Source organism: Heptranchias perlo, chromosome 8 (genome assembly GCF_035084215.1).
Source record: "Heptranchias perlo isolate sHepPer1 chromosome 8, sHepPer1.hap1, whole genome shotgun sequence".
Taxonomy (NCBI): domain Eukaryota; kingdom Metazoa; phylum Chordata; class Chondrichthyes; order Hexanchiformes; family Hexanchidae; genus Heptranchias; species Heptranchias perlo.
The window spans coordinates 27,247,792-27,271,516 of NC_090332.1; the positions used below are offsets into that span (position 1 = coordinate 27,247,792).

At 39.0% G+C, this 23,725-nt stretch overlaps 1 protein-coding gene and 1 long non-coding RNA gene across 13 annotated transcripts in view; one reads left to right on the top strand and one right to left on the bottom strand.

Moving 5' to 3' along the window:
* Positions 1-23,725, top strand: part of LOC137324497 (transcriptional-regulating factor 1-like) — a 217,217-nt gene that overhangs the window by 172,263 nt on the left and 21,229 nt on the right. For all 12 annotated transcript variants that reach the window (XM_067988840.1, XM_067988838.1, XM_067988841.1 and 9 more), the window contains 3 exons: positions 1,010-1,113; positions 2,564-2,639; positions 12,834-12,922. In XM_067988840.1, the coding sequence (XP_067844941.1) occupies positions 1,010-1,113; positions 2,564-2,639; positions 12,834-12,922 (269 nt within the window). The remainder of the gene's footprint in view (positions 1-1,009; positions 1,114-2,563; positions 2,640-12,833; positions 12,923-23,725) is intronic.
* LOC137324498 (uncharacterized) overlaps positions 1-23,725 on the bottom strand; it is a 95,896-nt gene that overhangs the window by 44,698 nt on the left and 27,473 nt on the right. The gene's annotated exons all lie outside the window — the stretch shown is intronic.

Consider the following 23,725-nt stretch of genomic DNA (forward strand, 5'->3'; position numbering starts at 1 on the left):
GGTGGGCCACCTACATTTGGACAACCATACCCCAGCGTGAGTTGCAACCTCCAGGAAATGAAGGTTAAGGGGTGAGTTGTTTGGAGGAGGGGAGAAAAAGTTTACTTTCTTAGTTCTAAAGTTAGTTTACTTATTCTTTGTTACCCTGTGTCTTGGCATATTCTGTTTTGTGAAGAGTGGGCTTGACTACCTTCTGACGTCCCAGTGCCACTTTTGGGGCAATCACTGGGGGCAGTGCAAGGTTTTTTTTCCCCCCTCACCCCTCATCCTGCTTGTCAAACACTGTCCAGCCTCTGTTTGGCATCTATCTCTGACAGTGCAGCTGAGAACAGGAATGTGTCCAGTTGAGAATTGCAAGCCTGAAATTGCATCTTCTCACTAAGTACCACGGTCTACAGCACTAATATATTATCCCAATTTTTTAACTTTTAGTTGAATGAGACATTATCGAACAAATCTGAATAATTTTTCTGGAAATGCATCTTTGCCCAAAATTCATCAGCTGTGGAAAAAACACACAAATGTTGAAAATTCATTGTGTATAAATCATTTAAATTATTGTTTGGTCGTTCATCAAATGAACCGACCGGCAATTTTTAACGCAGCCTAGTTTTAAGAATTTCACCACAATTCTATTTCTTTAAGGAAAGCACCAAGATTATGTTTTCTTCTCATGTACTTGCAAAAGAAAACTTGTATTTACATCGCATCATTTGCATCTTCAAAATATCCCAAAGTGCTTCATGGCTAATGGAGTACTTTTGAAGCTGTTATGCAGGCAAACACGACAGCCAATTTATGCACAGCAAAGTCCAACAAACACCAATGAGATAAATGATCAGTTAATCTGTTCTGGTGTTGGTTGAGGTATAATTGTTGATCAGGAGAATTCCTCTGTTCTTTGAATTGTGCCATGGAATCTTTTACTATATGATTTCACTTATGAAGTTGTAGATATATTTTTAAAGTTTAGAAGTTGTATAAACTTGATTTTATATTTTTTTTATAGTGGAAGATGTGCTGAACATGGCTTGCTCTAGTGTGCTACCAGGTGGTGGGACAAATCGAGAACTTGCCCTACATTGTCTTTTTGAGGCAGATGGTAACATTTTGGTAAGTACAATTGCTGGTTATTAACTGGGGTGATATATTGCATGCACACATGCATGTATCATTTTATTTTAAATTATTTGAAGTGCAATGATAGCAGATGTTTACAGTGGAAAATGAAGGTTTTCGTCAAATCTCTAGCTCTTAATACGTTTTGCAGATGATTTAAAACCAGCTCCTTCCATTTCATTTTATAGTGGCAAAAATCTTTTTATTTCAGAAAATGTTAAAGACCGTGATGATTTATTTATAAAAGAAACAAAATTGTGCAAGATTTGCTGATGAAGCACTTGACAATTCTATTTTTGTGGATTTTACAAAGTAGAGAATATTTATATTTTGATAGCTGTAGAGAAAATTCCATACCCTGAGAAATGACCCTCCAGAAAACCACCCCATATATCCTTTGCAAGCAGTACATAGATATAAGGGGAAGAAAGGAATTGTGGAAATGTGGCACAAAAATTAAAAATGCTGGCAATCCATAACAAGTTGATTAGCATCTGAAAAACAAAACATTAATGTTTTAGCATGTGATCATTTGTTTCATTGGTATAGCCGACTATACATAGCTTAGAGGACAAAGTGTAGGTGACCAATCTCACCAATCAAACCTCTTTATAATTTCTTCGCACAATAAATCTTCAGCTGTTAATACCAAATAACCAACGGAATTAGGCAATTGAAAAGAAAAAGAAAACACTAAAAGGAGAATCATATACCAAATAAACCAGTCAGATTTCTGTTGCTTTCCAAAGCAAAATGCATACAGCAGTTTCATTTAGCATATGTTTTATTTTATTTAGCCGATACTGCCAATTTAGCTGCTGAATGTGATGCAGTCTTGTGGTATAAGTTCTCTGTAGGATAGCAAAAGGCTATGGTTGTTCAGTGTAGTATGTCTGATGGCACCTCAAAGGAAAGGATTTATGACCATTAGTAGAACCTCCAGGATTGAATAATTGGTTTAACTCCTTGACTTATGTAATAGACAATTGATTTAATTCAAATAATATTTGGTTTATAGTTTTCTGTCCATTTATGTGGTGCATTGACCTCAAAGGAGGCACTGTGTGGTTGGTGAAAGGGTGATGATGATGTGGGACCTGAAGACATATGTCATCACATGACTGAAACTAGCTGTCCCAAGTTTTTTTTTTGGCAGGGGTTTTGGAGGTATCATTGTTCATTACAGGGATATAAACTCTTTGCTACATGTTACATCTGAGTGTAGTACAAGAGAATGTAAATAACCTTTATAGTGCAAAAATGTCCATAATTTAAACTACATCCTGGAATAACATCATGGCATAGTCTCCAATGGAATAAAGATAAAGCACGTCTTGCTTCTCTATTTTGTTTCACTTGCTTATTGTGTCCCTTAATGATGCTACCAAAAAATTGAGTAAATGCTTTGCTGTTTTTAAACTCTTTCTGTTTCCTTTTACACTAGGTGGCTGTGGAGATTTTGCTGATGAAGATGCCTATTAAAGCCAAATGTCATCCATTGGCAGATTATCACTACGCTGGTATGTAGCTTTCTTCTCACTTGCTATGGTATTCTGTACGGAACAAAGAATTTTACAGCCATCAGTGCTGACTTATCAAAATAGTTGTTACTCATTTTGCAACAAGAATACTGAAATCAATAATTATTTGTAAATTATTTGAAAAGCACTTTAGATTCGGTCAGTGTTTCCTTTCAATGAATTTGCTCTGTTCACTGATTTTAGAGTTAATTCTTTTTTCAGTGGTGTTAAATACTTTTACTTTTTCCTGGACGTTTTGATTCTCTTCTCACCGTCATCAGCTGTGTCAGCTGGTTTAGTAGCTTGTTTGTGCTCACACTTGAAGCTGAAGTATGGATTTGACCCTCTGGTGAAGCTCCTGTTGGTGAAACTGCTCCCTTTTATACTGTAGCATGACTTCACCATCAGAATGGGAGTACAAAATGGCCATAATAGTGTCATGTTTTTTCACCATTAGTCTTCTACCCTCCAACAGTCTTCCCAGTCTCCCAGTTAACAGTTTTAACTATTCTTATTTCAAATTGAATTTTTCCTCTGGTCATAATAAAATCAACTGGAGAAAAGAGGAAAAATATATTTTTAGCTTTGACACTTTGCAGTCTTAGGCAGCAAGTTAGCTCATGCAGAGGTTTAAAAATATAATCTTTATAGGCGTATCTGCTTTGCATATTCCAAACTTTGATGAAGTATTAGATATTTCCCATTTTAGAGTTGATTTCCTGTGTCTCAGTGTGAGTTTTTTGTCTTAGTTGGTTGATTATTTTCAATTGTTTATTCAGTTCCTTTGTTCAGGATATTATGACCATTTGTGGACTTGTTGATGCTGTAAACTCCTTGTGTACTTTGATCTTTTATTTTTGAGATACTCTGATCTGCAGTTCCCTGTAAGCTTCCTTTTTTATTAGTAAATGCTGTTTTTGTAACCGAGTATTTTTTGTGTGTCCTTTGGTCTCTTTGCTTTCCAATAGCACTGCATTGTTCATCTCAGTTCATGCAGGTTTGTGGGAAAATAGCAAAATTGCAACAACAGCTGAACTTTGACAAACCCATAAGCCAAATAGTACATTTTATAGCCTGACATACAGTCTGTCCAACTCAACTGAAGAGAACTAAACGGCAGTAGGCACCTTGCACGATATTCAGTGATCTTAGCATCAACACGTTACCCTGTGCATATTAACTCCCAGGTTACTTCATAGATAAAGTTATGGTTTGATTCGTAAGCAGCGTGGGCTTGCCTATGGAAGTGATGATTTGTGCTGAGCATGAGGAAAAGTATCTGTAGAGTGTCCAAATCAAAACAGGAACATCCTCAGTTACTAGTGGTATAATGCGGATATATGGCTTTTATCCATTGAAAGACTTGGCCAAATAATCGAAATAAAATATAAGCTGTTTGATTTTGGTTCCTGAAAATGATACGGTTATAGACAGTAACAGATTATTCTGTTGAAATGGCACCAACAATTTGTTTGCTGTAATTAAAATTAATAGGGGTATTTGTCTGAAGTGTCTAATAACCTCCTGATTAGATGCAGTAAAGCACGAACCAGTCTACAGCAAAAACAAATTAATGTACGTATAATGTCTGTTGTATTATGGCTGTGTATGATTATTATGGCTGTGCAAAATTTCTTGTTATGAAATTCTATTTTATGCAGACCTCGACATTTTTTAAATGAAGTAACTTCAATTTTTAATTTCCATCTGTAGGAATAGAGAATGGAAGAATTTAAACCAAAATTTTGTTCATTATCAGCAAAATCAGTGTATCTTGAATTACAGTAGGGTCAAAATATTAACGTACAGATCAATTTCTGTCCTCTTACAATGTTGGTGTGGACAGATTCTCTATCCTCCTGTTTTTAGGCACTAGAATAAAAGGATAATTTTCTTTGTGATGAGCTGTGTAATTTTTAATCCCCTAGTTCTTTCCTCCTTCTCATCCAGTCGATGATGAGGATACTACAATTGGCTTCAACATCTTTAGGTTAGGGGAAAATCAGCAAGAGTTCCTTCTCCTGATCAGTGACAGTGATCCTTGCTGGAAGTATATGTGTGGGTTTCAGTTCAGGACAGAACTTGGTTCTGCTATGATTCCCCCATGATTGAATAGTCTACTAACACACACTATCAGGGCTGTGAATAATGGGCATTTGGGCAAGGAGGGTGGCCGGTACCCAATGAAACTGGATTCAGCAATGTGCCAACATTTTCAGAAGAAAAAGGGGCAGAAGTTGATGAGAAGAAGGAAAAAATTGAATTTATACGTGCAGAGATGATTCAGGGTGTCGGTACAGTGTTTGAAACCAAGTTGACCTGGTTTCTGGTGCAGAAATCCTACTGCTTTGTTTCTTAACTGACTGATTCGTCAAGTTAATATACCATGTCATAGTGTGATGTTATTGGGTTTACAATGTTGATTGTCAACCTGCAGCAGATCAGGTCACTCTCTGAGGGCCCTCCCGTAAATAATGATGTACTTTCTCGTGAATCTAAAATGTCACATTATAGGAAATGAATGAAAACTCATTCATTCAGTGACCATCCTGAATTTGATGCAGCCCCCACACTATTTGGAAAGTTTCACAGAGGACCATCAATGGATGGTAATTGGAGAACATCTGTTGATTCTTACTGCTTGGCTATCTTTACTGGCAGTGCAGTGAGCCACAAATAACAGCTATTCCTTTTAATACTTTACTGGGCATATAAGATTGAGCCATAATTTGCTATAGCAGGGCATCTAAGGGCATCTGCCGTTAGTTAGATTTGCCCGTTTAGGTTTTTAAATTTTTTACGTGGCAAGTTGCTGAACGTGTGAGCTGATGACGTCAAGGCGAGGAAAACAGGGCTTCTGGGACCGGAGTGAACCGGGCAGGCAACTGTGCATCTCCTTAACCAATCAGATTGAAATTAACATAATAATGTTAATGTCACATTATAGGAAATGAATGAGAACTCATTCATTCAGTGACCATCCTGAATTTGATGCAGCCCCTACACTATTTGCAAGGACAGAGAAGGAAATGTAAATTAGAGTGGGTGAATTCAATGTCAAATCAGGTACAGAAAGAGAAATAAAAAGAGGGAAAGAAAGATTGGATTAAGAGAGAAAAAAAAGACAAAGGAAAAATTTTTAAAAACAAATTTTAAAAAATTTTACATTTTTAGAATCTCTGACAACAATTAAAACCTGAAGGAATGAGATTCCACACTTGTAATGTTTAATTTTCAGTGCCAGAGAGGTTGACTAGCAGTAATTAACACTAATCACATCGTTAAAAAGGCTACCTAGACTGAAGTGGATAAGACTTAACTTTCTGTGGACAAGACTTAACTTTCTATGGCAAATACCAGCAACTTCACGCCATTCAATGCATTTCAATGGTGAGGCAGACAGCGAAATGCCATTTTTGCAAAGCTAATGGCGGAGTGGCGCACCTTGAACAGCAACTTTTGGATTTCCGCATTTAACCACGCACCTGCTCCTCTCCTAAAGTCGCTGTAGCATTTGCACATAAATAACAGCAAATGCCATTAGGCTAACTGTTATTTTAACAGCAAATTCTGGCCCAATATACATGTGGCGTTTTGAGAAAGAAATTACGTGTGTGCAGTGTCAGTTAACTAGAATTTGGGCGTTTGACACAGCTCTGCAATTGTATTTTTTGTGCGGTAATGGTTAGGGTTAAGTGGTGATCTGGTCAGTGTTGAATGAGAACAAAATACTTTTTAGGAACAGGAAAAACCAATTAAGCCCAAACAAATTTACCCCTTTTGAGTCACCTTCTCCATTCCCTACCCAGTAACAAATCCAATTTTCTCTTGACCCTATTTTTACAGTTTGCTTCAGTTGCATTTTCTGGTAACTTGTACAACTATATTACTCTTTGCAAAACCAAAAGTTCATCTTTTTTCCTTATTTCTGATTCCTAATTTTTAAACTTACCCTGGTATTTGAACATAGGAAAAAGAGTAGGCCATTCAGCCCCTCAAGCCTGTTCTACCATTGAATTTGATCATGGCTAATCTGTACCTGAACTCCGTTTACTTGTCTTTTCTCCATGTTCCTTGATATTCTTACCTAATAATCTGTTGATCTGGGTCTTGAAAATTTCAGTTGGTCTAGCATTCCATTTGGGGCAGTGTTTCCTATTTAAACTACTCTTTGTGTGAAAAATGCTTCCTGATTTCACTCGTAAAAGGCCTAACTCAAATTTTAAGATTATGCTTCCTTGTTCTGGATTCCCCCACCAGAAGAAATAATTTCTCTGTACCTACCCTATCGAATCCCTTTATCATTTTAAAGACTACGATTAGATAACCCCTTTACCTTCTCAAGTCAAGGGAATACAAACCAAGTTTATGCAACTTGTTCTCATAATTTAACCCTTTAAGCCCTGGCATAATTCTGGTGAATCTGTGCTGTACCCTCCAAGGTCAATATATCTTTCCTGAGGTTCAGTGCTGAAAACTGAATGCAATGCTCCAGATGGGGTCTGACCATGGCTCTGTACAACTGAAGCATCACTTCCTCACTTTTGAATTCCATCCTCCTTGAGATAAAGGCCAACATTCCATTAACCTTTTTGATTACTTTTTGTACCTGTGCTCTAGCGTTTAATGTACATGGGACCCAAATCCTTTTCCTTCTCCACAGCTCCTCGTCTCTCACCGTTAAGAAAATATTTTGATTTGTCTTTCTCATACCCAAAGTGGATGACCTCACTATCCTACATTGAATTCCATCTGACATAGTTTTGCCCGCTCACTTAGTTTATCTCCGGCGTTATTTAAATCCCTCCTCTCATCTACACAACTTATTGTGCCTCTTAAATATGTGTCATCTGCAAACTTGGGTATTCAACACTCTATTCCTTCACCAAAGTGAACAATTTGCCTGGATTCATTTTGTGATTATAACCTTCATAATCTTGAAAACTTCAATTAAATCACCACAGAGTCATCTCTTTTTTTCCAAAGGAAACAAGTGCAACTTCCTTCATCTTTCCTGTTAACTTAAATTTCTGATAGCTGAATCATCTTTATTGTTCACAACTGTACCCTTTCAAGAACAAAAATATCCATCTTATAAATGGGTGACCAGAACTACACAAGGTACATCAGATGGGGCCTGATCAACACCCTATACAGCAACAATACAACTTCTTTAGGTTTGTACTTTTATTTTCTGCTGATACAGCTCAACCTTATTTACCATTTTACTGCACTGTGTTCTTAGTTTCCTAAATTTATCCACTATGCTCCTTAGATCTCTTTCATGGTCAGCATGTTGTACATTCATATTTATAAGTGAACTGTTCTGGTCACATATTTTCCAAAGCTTCAAGTCATCATCAAAGAGAAGCCTCTCATATTGCAAACTACTGTTGTAGAGAAATCCAGCTTTTAGCATTACATTATTTTCACCACTAGGGGGATACTCATTGATTTTCTTAATGCAATTATTTCTGAAAAGGGTAAACTCATTATGATGAACTAGTGATGTCAATCTCACTTAATGACCAATGCAATTTTTCCTCCTTTACATATGTAGATTTTGTTCCATATCACTCTACATATCTCTCCACAAATTCTACATGCTGACATCTTTCCCGACGAGGAGTTTTAATTATTGAAATAAGTTTGACTACATATCTTGTATTTCTTTGCGTTCAAGCTGCAATTATACGACCACTTTGCATTGGAAGTATACCTGAACAGTCAAGTCAGCAGTCTGAACATGTACTGAAGCAGAATTTATTGAAGACTTAGATTTATATGTCGTCTTATTGCTTCTCGTGCGATGAATTACTTTGAAGTGCAGCAGCTACTGTTACATAGACAAATAAGAATCCCACAAACATCAGTTAAATCAATGATTAATATTATATATGTTTGGTGGTGTTGGTTGAGGAGGAATGTTAGCCAGGACTCTTTGAATAATACCAAGGAATCACCTGATTCAACAGAATAGAAAGACTGGGCTTTGGCTTTAAATTCTTATCTGAAGTATGGCACTTACAACAATAATTACTGAGTTTAGTCTAGATTATGTGCTGAAGGACTTGAAGTCTTAATCTTCTGACTCGGGGTAAAAGTAGGGTTTGCCATTGTGGAATTTCAGAATTCAATCTTGCAAAATCTTAGATTTCCATTTAGGGATCAGGTCTGCAATTGTAGAAAGACATGGGTGGCTTGTTAATCCACTGGGACCAAATGGTGAACACCTGCTTTGTCAATACATTAATCACTTGGGAGAGCAGTGTCAGGTTCTTAAGTAGTCAACTAGTATCTGGTAGATTTGATTTCCCAGCTTTATATACCATGAAACCATTCATAACTCCCCTTCCTCATGCCATTAGGAATTAGTGAATTTGCTCAAGAATATGGTGGACTGAGCTGGATGGTTTGGCAAGTTTTTTTGTTTTCCCATCCATTAAATTATATCTGTCTAGAAAACATTTGCCATTTGGGGTGAAGAAGCTGAGAATTTTAATCTGTTGCACGTACCTTTTTACTACATTTTTTGCATTCGGTCCAGAAGGGAGAGGAGCGCATGTGCTTGTTGTTGAATTACAAGATATGTACTCAAAGTAGGCAGCAGCCAATGAGTATAGCATGTCAAAAGAGGAAGTCACAAGAAAAGAAGGAAGTCCCAAATGGTGTTTCCAGTGGTTGAATGAACTTTGTTCTTATTGTCATGTCACTTCTGAAATTGTGGTATTTTTATGCTGCACATTCTGGGATATTGGGGTTGTTAAAATGGTCACAGTTCCCAGGATACTTACAAACACTAGGTGAGAGTGCTGAAACTAAATAACTTGCAGATCAACATTTATATGCGAACAATTCCCTTGTCTGATTTTTGTCTGGTGGCCACACACTAAGCCTTTTTAATTCCTGTCAGCCATGCTACAGATGGCATGTTCTAACTTCTGATGTTCTCACCAGTCACCTTGTATCCAACTAAAGGTGAAAATAGCAGTTTTGTTGCACTACTTACTTCCCCTGTACTATGCACCGTTCTCTGAGTATGAGGTTGGACTGGGTAGCCGGCACCAACACAAACATTTGATATGCAATTACCAAATAGATTTATCATGGCAAATGGTGTACATAATATAAACTAACAAAACTGAGGTCTAAACTCAGAATTAAATTCTACTTATTGCAGCAGAACTAGTGGAAACCCCACTGGTTCACTCCGTCAGTGTGAAACACCTGCTGAGTCACAAATGAGTTAGAACTTTCTTTATCAAAAATGGAGTAAACTCTGTATTTTATTGGTTTTTTTTGTTTCTGCAATTGGTGTTTAGGTACTTGTTTAAAAATACCTGCATTAAAATTAATGCAGAGGTAAACTTTTCCAAGTGCAGTCTGCTTCGTGCTCTCTAATGTATCCTATGTGCTGCCTTTCATGTGACCAGCTTAAATTGAAATTATGTATAAAATCTGTGACTTCATCACAGAGCTAGCATTGATGTTCAACTCCAGTTCAATTTAGCTCACAGTCATTGTACTATGAGTGGAGAAAGGGAGGAGTAGTTATCGTGGCATCACAAATGTGTGGGATAGATTCATGTTGCACTCTTGTGTAACGAAACAGTGTGAACTTTTTACGCAGAAAATATCAGAACATGGCTTAAAGATAACATTTTATTAAAGATTATTTTACAATAGCACATTATCTAGCCATTTATTCTCTATTCCCATTCTGAGATGCCATGTGTGCCTTGTATTGAGTTCTGAATGTCTGTTCTGCAGTGCAGTTGCATCTTTTACTTATGCTTGGGACGTAGGCAACATGATATGGCTGCATTTATTATCCATCCCTAGTTGTCCTGTGAAGGTGATGGTGGCCTTCTCCTTGAAGCGCTGCAGTCCTTGTGGTAATGATGTTCCCACAATGCTGTTAAGTAGGGAATTCCAGGATTTTGACCCAGCAATGACGAAGGAACGGTAGTAGATATCCAAGTCAGCATGGTATGTGACATGAAGGTGATGGTATTCCCATGATATTGCTGCTTTGGTACTTCTCTGTGGTAAAGGTTGTGGGGCGGGCAGATGTTGTCAAAGGTGAGTTGCTGCAGTGCATCCTGTAGGTAATGCATACTGCAGCCACAGTACACTGGGATAGAGGGAATGGATATTGAGTCGAGTGGCAAGGGCACCAATCAAGTGGACTACCTTGTTCTGAATACAGTTTCTGAATGCTATTGTGGCCACATCCATCCAGATGAGCATACTCCTGGCTTGAGCCTTGTAGATGGTTGAGAGGCATTGATGGGTCAAGAAGTAAGCCACCCTGCTTCTGCCCTGCTCTTGTAGCCACTGTGTTGATATGGCTGGTCCAGTTCAGCTTCTGGTCATCAGTGACCCCCAGGATGTTGTTGGTGGGGAACTTGATGATGGTGTCATTGAAGGTCAGGAGGAGTTGAGGATGGAGATGTTTTATGGAGTCACTTCCTCTGGTTAGTTGCCCAATTGTCCAACACCATTCTCAACTAGATGTGGTAGGGCTATAGAGCTTTGCTCAGATCTGTTGGTTATGGGACTAACCTGCTGTTTTTGGTGTATATCTTGTGGGTAGTCCTGTGTTGTAGCTTCCCTAGCTTGGTATCTCATTATAAAGTATGACTGATGCTGTTCCTGGCACATCATTCTGTTCTCCCCAGTGACCAATGGTGGTCTCTCAGCTTATTGGTGATGGAGGAGTGAGGTGTTTGCCAGGCCATGAGGTTATAGATTGTGGCGGTATGCATCCCTGCTACTGCTGATGGACCATAATGCTTCATGGATGCCCAATTTTGGCTGCTGGATCTGTCTTGAGTCTGTGTCAGTTAGCATCGTGGAAGTGCCATACTACATAATGGAGGATATCCTCACTGTGAAGGCAAGACTTTGTCTTCACCAGGACTATGCGATGATCACTCTACCAATTCGATCATGGACAGATATGTTTGACAAGTTAGTGAGGATGAGGTTTAAATAGGTTATTCCCTAATTCTGGTTCCCTCAACATCTGACAGAAGCCCGATGTAGCAGCTGTGTCCTTCAGGAATAAGCCAGTTCAGTCAGTGGTAGTTCTACTGAGCCACGCATCATGGTGGACAATGAAATCCCCCACCCAGAGTACCTTGCTTCCCTTAGCGCTTCCTCCAATAAAAGGAGTTGCAGATAGCATTGTACCTCAAAGAAAAGTATTTTTGTAAAATATTTTGCATAACTTACAGGAAAAATCTAAATGTTTTCTTTGTGAGATGGCTGTTATCAGTATTGCAGTCTCATGTGGACTTAAGCCACGCAAGGCTCAATCAGACATGCCACATGGACAACACACGGGCATAGGGATGCAAATTTGCACGCCCCTCCTCAGCACATAGAATTCATGATATCAGCTGTGCCACCATGAGTGGAATCCAGGTGCTTTCTTCGAGGAAGGAAGATGGAAGGAGAATTACCCAACTTTTGTGTTTATGAACTTGCAATAGTTTGTTTGAAAGTGGGAATGGTGGATGCTGGGAGCAAATTCATCTGCCATTCTCAACTGCAGGTGGTGTATCAAATGGACACACCACTAAACCATGGGAAGGGAGAAGATATTTAAGAAGTCATGGTGAGTCCTGCCTGGCTCGCACTAGCAAGATTGCCTGATGGTATTAATTGCTGCTTTTGATCAAGGGTGCTGGACAGTGTAAGTGCTGTATATAAGCAGCTAAAGAACTGGACTTGTGTGATGAACAGAGGCGTGCATTGGAACAGCAATGTGTACTGTCAAAAAGTAGCAAACTCTAGGTTTGATTCTCTGTGTAAATCTCTGCCATGATACAATGGAGAAACACTTGGCCAATTGGGGCTTGGAGGAGAGAAGAAAATCAAAGGGCCGGCTGTTGTTGGCTTCGGTCAGGTGCGCCCGAGCAGCTGGAAGAAGAGCAGCATAGGCAGAGGTCAGGGAGCAAACAGTCAGTCTGCCCGTCTGCCTATCCTCTTGATGGTCTGTCGGTCTGCCCGCCTGCCTATCCTTTTGATGGCCGGCCCGCCCGCCTGCCCCTTTTGACTGCTGAAGCTATGTGGCCATAAAGAAAGGAAAAATGAAGGGGGGGAGACACAAAGGGTAATAATCTCAACAAAAGAACTTGCAGTCTCTATTTATTTGTTTTACTAAAAACTCCATCCTCCTTTTATTAGGCTCTGACAAGTGGACAACAATGGAAAGGAAACTGTTCAACAAAGCTCTGAGTGTACATAACAAGGACTTCTTCCTGGTTCAGAAAATGGTAAGAGAAATGCTTTGGGGGCAGTCCAACACTGTGTTTAATGAATGATCGAGGTATACAGTAGTCTTATTCTTAAATATTAATTGCAAAAGTACACCTTGTGTTCCATTTGTTTAAAAATTAGATTTGCTGCTAGCCAGCCTTCAAGTCAGGGTCACTGCATCTTAATATTTTTATGGCTAGGAATAGAAATATTAATTCACTTTACTGTCCAATATGTACCTATTGTGCAGCATTTTTTTTCCTTTTTTATTTTGTAAACCTGTCACAGGTAGAGTTGTCTTAGTACTATGCATAATGTAGATCCAATATATTGTCCCCTCAGTACACCACATCCATGACACAAGTTTGATAACCTATGTGCAGTGATGAGTGGCCTGTGGGCAATCCTGGTATTGTTTTGTTTGCAGTGGGATGGTAGGAACTTTCCATTATCGTGAGAGTTAGCCCTTTTTATCAAACTCTTGGTAAATTTTCCCACCCCAGTTTTGTTAGCAGCTATGTGTGCACTGGCTAAACACTTATAATTATGTGGGCCATATGAATGTTGTGGTTCTCCTGTTGTTAGCAGTAGTGCTAGAAATGGAGACTGAATCTTGGGGAATTTCCTGACTCACCCTCACTAATTATGTGGGTTTTTTCAAAAAAAAATGGAGCTATCTTTTGGAGCGTATAGATCCACGTTGATGGGGGGAGGGGGAGGACTTCTATCTGGCTCCACTTCAAGAAAGGGCACCCTAAGCTGCAGTCAAGAGCCCACAACTGTGAATTGACTTAATTTTAAAATGAATAAATTATATACAAGACTCTTACAGTAAATACTAGAGGATATGGTACTGTCCAAGCTTACCTTAGAGCATTGCTTTAAAGGGTTTGGTAGTGTTTTGGTGATTGTTACGCTACATGTTATCTCACAGGATTACATACCAAGTGCTCAATGCTTCAGTGTTTACTATTTTCATATTTTATACATTGGTGGCCATTAGCAATATGTAGTGTTCTCTCGTCTACATGGCGCACAGCAAAATTTATTCCACTTCAAAAGGATGACAACCTAACGGGAACTGTTTTCTCAGCAGCCACCGGCTGTGGAGAAAAATTCAAACAGCTGTGTGCTCGCTCTCAGCAGCAATGAGTCCCAGATTTGTGCACATAATAAGTGATGAGGAACAGGAAACCTGGTTGATTTTTTTTCCTCTTTCTGTTTGTGGTGCCCTTACTTCAGCCCTGATTCATGTCAGATAACTCAGCTGATAGAGTGGGGTGGGACAGGTTTGGTGCTGGGGGGGTGGGGCAAGAGGAAGATAGAGCAGAGTTACAAGGTGGTGGAGGGTGGAGTATGGTAAGAGGTCAGAGCAGGAGACTGCTTTTAATGTGTAATGAATAGATATGCATATGTGAGGTGGAGAACCTCTATGTTAATGGATTTAGCAAATATTTTGACATCCAAGAGGTTAAAAGCAGGAGTTCACATTAGAATAGCAGTCCATCTGAAATCTTTTGACTGTTGAGAACATTCTGCTCAGAATTATTCCCTGCTTGAATGACACCCCAGGGCAGACATGCAACTAAGGTTTACAAGACAAAATGGAGAAATAGAACTATTGATATTTATCAGACTCTTATTCAATCTGAATCCATTCCAATGAAAGGCATTTGATTCGTTATGGACTTTTGTCATTGTATGTATGTTTTTATTTATATATTTTAGTTTATATATGTTATCCTTCAGCTACCTTATCTACAGGCAGAAGTTCAGCTTCCATATGTTTGCTGACAACATCCAGTTCCACCTCTCCACCATTTCCCTCAACCCCATGATCGCCTTTTGCTGTCAGACTGTCTGACTGACATTTAGGGTGTGGATAAATCAAAACTTCAACTGAATATCGGGAATGCCAAGGCCATTATTTTCAGCTCCTGCCGTAACTCTGCTCCCTTGCAACTGATTTCCCTGCCCAATTACTTTCTCGGGTTGAATCAAGCCATGGAAAACCTTGATGCACTATTCCCCCAGAATTGAGTTACAAACCCCACATTTTATAGAACACTAAAAGCATGTCCTTCCATCCCTGCAACATCACCTGCCTCCATCTCCCTCACCCCACTGCTGCTGAAACCCGAATCCACATTTTCTCCCTTCTAGCTGGTCTCCCATCCTCCTCCCTTCATAAACCCCAACTCATTCAAAACACAGCTGTCTGTATTTTGTCCTGTGCAAGTCCCACTCGCCCATCACCCTCATCCTTACTGATCGACACTGGCTCCTTTTCTCGAAACGCATTAAATTTATACTTCTCGTCCTCATTTTGAAATCCCTCCACGAGCTCACCCCACTCTCTTTGCAACCTCCTATGGCTTTTTGTCCCATCCAGTTCTCCTTGGCTTATTTGATTCTGGCATTCTAACCGTTCCCTAGTCCATTCGCCCCACTATTCGTGACACAGCCTTTCAGCCACCTTGGGCCTACTTTTTGGAACTCCTTCTGTAAGCCTTCTATCTCTGTCTTTAAAAGCTCTCTTAAAACCCATCTTTTTGACCAGGCTTTATCACTTCTCCTAACTCTCCTACTATGGCCCACATCTTTTTCTCTTTTTTTTAATTCTCCCTCTGTAAAGTGCCTTGGGACAGTTTTCTCCTTTAAGGGTGCTATATAAATAAAAGTGGTTGATGATGTCACTATACTCTTTCTCTTTACAATAGTGTGATGCAGTGTAGCCAGTTTCTGGTTTTTGAGTAATTTTTGGCAGGAAGAAGAGGAAAAAATTCATATTTTGAATATTTTAAATCTGATATGTCACCAGCCAAACAGTTCCTTAAAGTGACTGCAAACAGCTTCCAATAATTCACTTATTAGTTTTTTTCCCTCTCCAATTTCCTCCCCTTCTCTCCCGAAGTCAATGATTCATGCTGTACAGTTGCACTGGGGCTGACCTCACCTACATGGCATTCTTCAGGTGTGAACTGGACAATGGGTTGTGGCCAGCACATTCTTATCCCACAAATATACCTTGCAGCAGGATTGACTGGATAGCAGTCAGGAGTGGATGCTCTGGCTGATTTTTCTTCTTTTCCCAGTAATGTTCCAACTCATGTTGTGGTTAATTAGAGGTATTGAACCTGTAAACCACAGTTCTACACTGGACATTATATTTACCAATGAGCCACCAGAAGAGCTGATAGATTTATTGCTTGTTTTTATTGCCATGTTTCATTTTACCATCACTATAACATACAGATTTCCAGCTGGTTTATAAAATGAGTGCTGTTCTCAGGGGTGTTGATGTTTAACTTGCATTATCTAGTCCTGTGCCAATAGTCCAAGTACAAAGTTAATAAGACTCAAATGTGAGTTGAGATTATGAGGATTTCTCTCTCTCTCTCTCTCTCTCTCTCTCACACATACACACACTCTGTGGGAATACGGGCAGGCAGTGATGGTCAAATGTTTCATTGCTGGGATATTGAAAATATTAACTGTGAAAAACAGTTGGTCATTTTGAATAACAGGTGTTAAGTATAGGTAGATATTGAGGAATTTTCTGAACTAGCCTTTGGGGTATGGAAGAATTTTCTCTCCCGTGACAGAGTAAGTGGGGCAGAATCAATGATGAGGCTGATTGTACAAGCTGGAAGGCATTTTCTTGTGAGCTTTGGTATGTTTTAATTTGACAATTTCATCATTCTAATTGTGTTCTGTAAATATGCTCAAGCCTGCACTTCATTCGTTAAACTCAGTTAATTAAAATTATAATTTTTTATATCTAGCACCTTTGTACATTGGAGTGTCAGCATGCTGTCGATAGCTTTCACTCATTTTTTTACATTTTTCAGAGTGATAATTACATCTGTTGGTTAAACCATTTACATTTTTAATAATACTCTGGTTATATGTACTATTATTTTACTTCCTTGGGTTGGGGGGGGGGGGGGGCGATGGTGGGGGTACATTTTGTCATGGGCAAAAATATAATTGACCTCCTTTCACTTCCTGTTGCTTCCTAAACTGTAAAATGAGATTTTGCTGCAGCTTGTTTGATCCCTTGCAATGCAACTCTTTGTTACAGATGAAATGCACAAAAATAAAATTGGACCCATGAAGGCTTCAGATTTTGTTTGAAGTTACTATGAAGAATGTGACCTTAATCTTTGTTAGATCTTCGAGCCAAAGCGGAAAGCATTGTTGTGTCAAAACATTTCTGTCACAGAATGGAGGTGGTTACTATTTTATATAGATTTGATCTATTTTATTTCTAAATATGAATAGCCAAAGAATACTTATTCTCTCACTCTTTTTCACTCCTATTCATGGGTTGGGCATCATGTTGATTCTAGCTGTTTTTTGTAAAATAACATTTGGGTAATCCATTTAGATTGTTTTACATACTAAAATAAATCATTTCAGTCTGAAAAATACAAATTAAACCACAAGTATCAGTCTGTTTATTGAAACTTAAATCAGTACAGTTTTTTCCTCTCCCTTTAGATTACTATTCCCTGGCAAGGACTAGCAAGCAGCCTTCTCTCAAGGTACTGCTTAAGCCACTGTGTAGCTGGCCATTAGGAGGTATGAAAGCATCTCCAGGTTAACATGGCTATTGGCTTTCTCTTCTTCCTTCCTTATAGGGAAGCACCATACTTCCTGACTGCCAGCCAAGAAAAGGAACTTCCAGTATGGGAATGAACTTGCATCCAAATGCTGCCTGGCACAGCATATTGGTGCAGCAGACATTTTTTGATTGAGATATATATATATATATAATATTAAAGACCTGGACTTCGGTATAAAGGGTATAATTTCAAAGTTTGCAGATGCCTTGAAACTTGAAAATGTAGTAAACAAAGTGGAGGACATAGACAGGTGAAATGGGCAGACGCATGGCAGATGAAATTTAATGCAGAGAAGTGTGAAGTGATTGATTTTGGTAGGAAGAATGAGGAGGGGCAATATAAATGAAATGGTACAATTTTAAAGGGGGTGCAGGAACAGAGGAACCTGGGGGTGCACATACACAAATCTTTGAAGGTGGCAGGACAAGTTGAGAAGGATGTTAAAAAAGCATATGGGATCCTGGGCTTTATTAATAGAGGCATAGAGTACAAAAGCAAGGAGGTTACGCCAAACCTTTATAAAACACTGGTTAGGCTTCAGCTGGAGTATTGTGTTCAATTCTGGGCGTCACACTTTAGAAAGGATGTCAAGGCCTTAGATAGGGTGCAGAAGAGATTTACTAGAATGATACCAGGGACGAGGGACTTCAGTTGTGTGGAGAGACTGGAGAAGCTGGGGTTGCTCTCCTTAGAGCAGAGAAGGTTAAGAGGAGATTTGATATTGGTGATCAAAATCATGAAGGGTTTTGATAGAGTAAATAAGGAGAAACTGTTTCCAGTGACAGAAGGGTCAGTAACGAAAGGACACAGATTTAAGGTTATCGGCAAAAGAGCCAAAGACGACATGAGAAAACATTTTTTTACGCAGTGAGTTGTAATTATCTGGAATGCACTGCCTGAAAGGATGGTGGAAGCAGATCCAATAGTAACTTTCAAAAGAGAATTAGATAAATACTTGAAGGGAAAAAAATTACAGGGCTATGGGACTAATTGAATAGCTCTTTCGAAGAGCTGGCACAGGCATGATGGGCCAAATGGCCGCCTCCTGTGCTGTACATATTATATGATACATCAGTGCTGAGTCCCTCTAAAGCCTCAGATGTTAAATTGTAAACAATTTTACAACACCAAGTTATAGTCCAGCAATTTTATTTTAAATTCACAAGCTTTCGGAGGCTTCCCCCTTCGTCAGGTGAACGATGTGAAAATCGTTCACCTGGGTTTCACATCATTCACCTGACGAAGGGGGAAGCCTCCGAAAGCTTGTGAATTTAAAATAAAATTGCTGGACTATAACTTGGTGTTGTAAAATTGTTTACAATTGTCAACCCCAGTCCATCACCGGCATCTCCACATCAGATGTTAAAGGCAGTATGGCTTTGTACCACACAGACCAGAAGGTGCTAAGTTTGATTCCTGGTCTGTACTGAGTTAGCTGACCTACCAGTAAGGTTCCTAAAATTGGCCTCAGCACCCTCGGGCTAGGGAGACTGATTTTGGCTTTTTTCTTTATAACTTTAGTGGCCAAGATACCAACCTCTTCTCGAACAAACTTACAGCTGACCAATATAAAACTGAATCGGTGTTTTGCTCTTTTGTTGGTAATGTAGTGGTGTGGACCATCTTCCATCAGCCTTGCTTTGAGCACCCATACCTGCCTCAATTTAGGTCACATGCGACTTAGCGAGCACCTCCGGCAACGTCACTCCATTGAGATGTGTGCAATAAATAGCTGAGTTAATGTCTTAAAAACCGAACCCAATTTTTTTAAAAAAAAACTCAAATAAATTGGATCCAAGTACGATTTTCTGCTGTGTACAGGATTTAAGCACGAGGGGTACTGTTTACAAATTAAGGACAAAAAAAGAAAATAGGAAATGCAGGAAGAACTTTTTTTTAAACTAAAAGACAGGTAAGTATGTGCAACAGATTATTAACATGGGTGGTGATACAAAAACCTTAATGGGTTTCAAGAAGGAACTAGACAGGTCCTTGTCAACAAATGAGATTCAGGGCTGTTAGAAATGCACGAAGGGAATACTGTGGCTCGATGAAGCGAAGCTTTTCTGCCTGAAACAGTTACTACGTTTGTAAGTTATTAAATGTGGTATTGTAATACTTCAGGTCTTTCAGCATATTACAGTCAGTGTCTACATTTGAGATAAATATTAGCATCATTTCTGGTGCCCATAAAATCAATGAGATTTGCTCTGCTGCACAACATTTAAAGGAGCTGCATCCCTCTTACCTCAAGTTAACCATGAGCCTCATTATAGCAGGTCCAAATGTGAAAGTGAATATTTCCTCATGGCTATATTCTGCCACATAGAAGGTTTGTAAAAGCTACATGTTATCTAATAGAAAAGGCATTTGCAGTGCAGAAGTTGTCACTGTCTAGATTTCTTTATGGGGTTTTTCCTGCTTGGAGCACAAGCAATGAGCTTTCGGGCTGGTTTCCAACCCCAGTGGATGCACCTGCTCTCAAAGTTTGCTTTTCCCAAAATAATAGTTGCTCCATGACTAAATTAAACAGTAAACGGTATAAGGAAAAACAGTTTTAATTGTAATCAAATATAAAAAATGTTTTAATTGCATTCAAATCCAATCACTCTGCAAACTAAAAATTCTCAGTGCAAATTTATTTTCTTTCCTCCATTTGCTTATTTTCTCCCAACTTAAAACTATTTTGATCCTCATTTTTCTACCTTCTGTTTTTTTTGTCACCATAAACAATTTCATTCTTTAACTTCGTTTTTTAGCATTTGTATTTTTAGCAAATTTGACCCTTAATTGAAAGTTTTATAAGTGTTCTTACAAACAGACTTGCTGTACAAATAGATGAAGAAAAACTGTGATTGCTTGAAATATGTTGTGATTTTTAATGAGGTACCTTATCTACTGCAATGCAAATTTGTGTGATGGCGAGAGAAAGGAGAAAAGTGGGAAGGGAGAACAGGGGGAAAGGAAAGCAAAGGTGAGGGGGAAAGGGCAATGGTGGGGAGGGGGTGCGAACAAGAGGTGGAGGAGAGGGATGGGGAGGGGAATCAGAGGGTGCAAGGATGGGGGAGGGGAGGGCAAAACTACCTCAATGTGGGGATTGGGAAACTACCTTCTGTGTTGAAACACTGACTGCCAGTTTAAAAAGTTGAGAGTTTGCATGTGAGTAGATTAACAATTTATTGTATTTTGATAGTACGCACAATACACTATATACAATCAAAATGCAATAAGTGCTTATGTTTCTGGATTGAGAAGTGAAAAATATTAACTATAAAAATAATTCTGTATATTAAATAACCACTGCACCATTTTTGTCCAGTGCTAACATTTTTTATACAGACTGATCCTTTAATGTAATTGTTGATTAGAAGTACATAAATAATTGCACAAAAATGAAAAAATTAGGCTATCTGAATATTCATGATGTTAAGCACAACAAGGTAAATTATCCCTGATGTTTTGGAGCCCATGTTGTATTTTCAGCTGTACAGGTTGCATACACGGCAACTGAGCTGACTCTGTTTTAAAGTTAGTGTCCACCTTGTCCACGTTTGCAGACGAAAATCTAGAACTCCTCACTAGGATTCCCAGCTCTTACATAGTGTTGATACTGTTCCAAGGGAACTTAGAAGAATCATAGAATGGTTACAGCGCAGAAGGAGGCCATTCGACCCATCGAACCTGTGCCGGCTCTTTGTAAGAGCGATCCAGTTTGTTCCATTCCCCTGCTCTTTCCCCGTAGCCCTGCAAATTTTTTCCCTTCAAGTATTTATCCAATTCCTTTCTGAAAGCCACGATTGAATCTGCTTCCACCACCCTTTTAGGCAGCACATTCCAGATCATAACTACTCGCTGCGGAAAAATGTTTTTCCTCATGTCGCCTTTGGTTCTTTTGCCAATCATCTTAAATCTGTGTCCTGTGACCCTTCCGCCAATGGGAACAGTTTCTCTTTATTTACTTTATCTAAACCCTTCATGATTTTGAACACTTCTATCAAATCTCCTCTTAACCTTCTCTGCTCTAAGGAGAACAACCCCAACTTCTCCAGTCTATCCACGGAACTGAAGTCCCTCATCCCTGGAACCATTCTAGTAAATCTTTTCTGCACCCTCTCTAAGGCCTTCACATCCTTCCTAAAGTGCGGTGCCCAGAATTGGACACACTACTCCAGCTGTGGCTGAACCACAAATGAGAATGAAAAGTCTAGATGGAAAAGCAATGATCCTTCCAGGAATATGTACACCTAATTTCATCAAATTGCATTCCTTTGTGTAAAACTTGTGAACTTGAGTACACAATGTGATTTTTTGCTGTAACTTTGCAAGCTCAGCAATTCCCACCCAAGGTGTACAGCAGGGTTCCATTCCCTGGGTTGGGTAACAAGAGTGCCATTGTGAGCTTTGGGAGAAGGGTGAGAGAAGATTGTCAGTGTAAACCAGTGTGTGGGGGGTAAAATTGTGCTGCCATGAATTGAACGGGTAGGGGAAGACCAGCGTTAGCATGAAGTGGGGGGCAAAAGAGTGCCACTGTGAACTTGGAGGTGAAAGAATAATATCTGTGAAATGGGAGGGGAAACAAACCTCCGTGTCAGTGATAACTGTATAAATAATTTTAAAGCAATTTAGCAATCAGATTTAGTAACAGAGTGCCAATAATTATCCACATTAGCTCTTAAATTTCTTGTCAAGAATATCAAGTTTATCACATCCTAAAAACTTGACCATTAGAAAGTAACCCTTTTTTCCACCTTTTTTCTCAGATGTATTGTCCTAGGAGTATTCATTTTCATAAAAAGCGCATCATGCCCAACAAACATTATTTGTTATTAGTGTTGCGATTTAGTAACAAGCTGGATTTACATAATTTCTGAAGTTAGTTGTAGGCATACTTGATGTGTGTTTCTGTCTCATTGTATGTGGTTTTTATTATGGAAACAGTATTATGAAGAGCTTTTTAATGATGAAACAGAAGAAAATGATTGAATATATGTCTGAGTATCCATCAGTTGTTTTGAGTTAGGGGTACCTAGCAAATGCTCACTCATTTTGTTTGTGCCTATTGCCAATCTAAAAGTATATATCATGTTACTAGGTGTAGTACGAATTGTATTATTAATGGTGATGTTTGAAGATAGTGTGGCCCAGGTTTTTACTATAAGGGATCAACAAAAGGCACATTTTGCTGCAGGAGAGATGACTTTTTTTTTCTGTTTGCATAGTTTTTGCCATGGTCCGGGAAAAGTTTTAGAAGTGTCCAAGCAAAGAAAGAAATAAAACTTGCATTTACATAGTGGCCTTCGTGTCTTCAGGTTGTCCCAAAGTACTTCGCTGCTATTGAACTGCTTTTGAAGTGCAGTCACTGTTGTTTTATAGGCACATGTGGCAGCCAATTTGTGCACAGCAAAGTCCCATCAGAGCAGTGAAATAAATAAACAGTTAATCTGTTTTGGTATTTTTGGAGATAACTGTTGGCCAAAACACTGAGAACTTCCGTACTCTTCTGTGCATTAAGCCTTAAGATAATTTCTGCCTACCTGAACAGGAAAACTGTGGCTCAGTTTAATGTCTCATCTGAAAAATGTACCTTCAACAATGCACCACTCCCTTGGTACTGCACGGAAATGTCTACCTAGATTATGTGCCCAAATTCTGGAGTGGAGCTTGATCCCATAACCTCCTGACTCAAATGTGAGAGAGTGTAAATACTGAGCCAAATTGAAGGCCAATAGATGAATGTTCAGCCTCAGCAGAAAATAGATAAATGCTTCACTCCATCTCTCTTCACCTTTGGAAGCATGTGTCAGGTCCAGAAAAAAAAGTCCACAAAGTGACATCTGCCCTGTTGACAAATTTTACAGAAGCAGAGTTCTATCATGTTTCAAAAAGCAAAACCTCTATTTTATTTGTTAATATGACTTAAAAGGAGACATATTCTTGGGAGGCTGGTTTTGTAGGCCCTTTTTGATTGTGGAGCCTGTGCATGGTTGGGAAATGTACATCCTAAAACTTGACTAAAAATTATTTGTGTTGCAATAAATGTGGCATTAGGTAATGCATGTATTCCGTTCACTATGTTTTCGTGTGCAATCTAGAAATCAAGTGCATGTGCAGTTATTCTTACTTTATATACTTGCGTACAAGCAGGCCCCATATAAGACAGTCCCTGATATTCTACTTGTATAAGATGAGGGT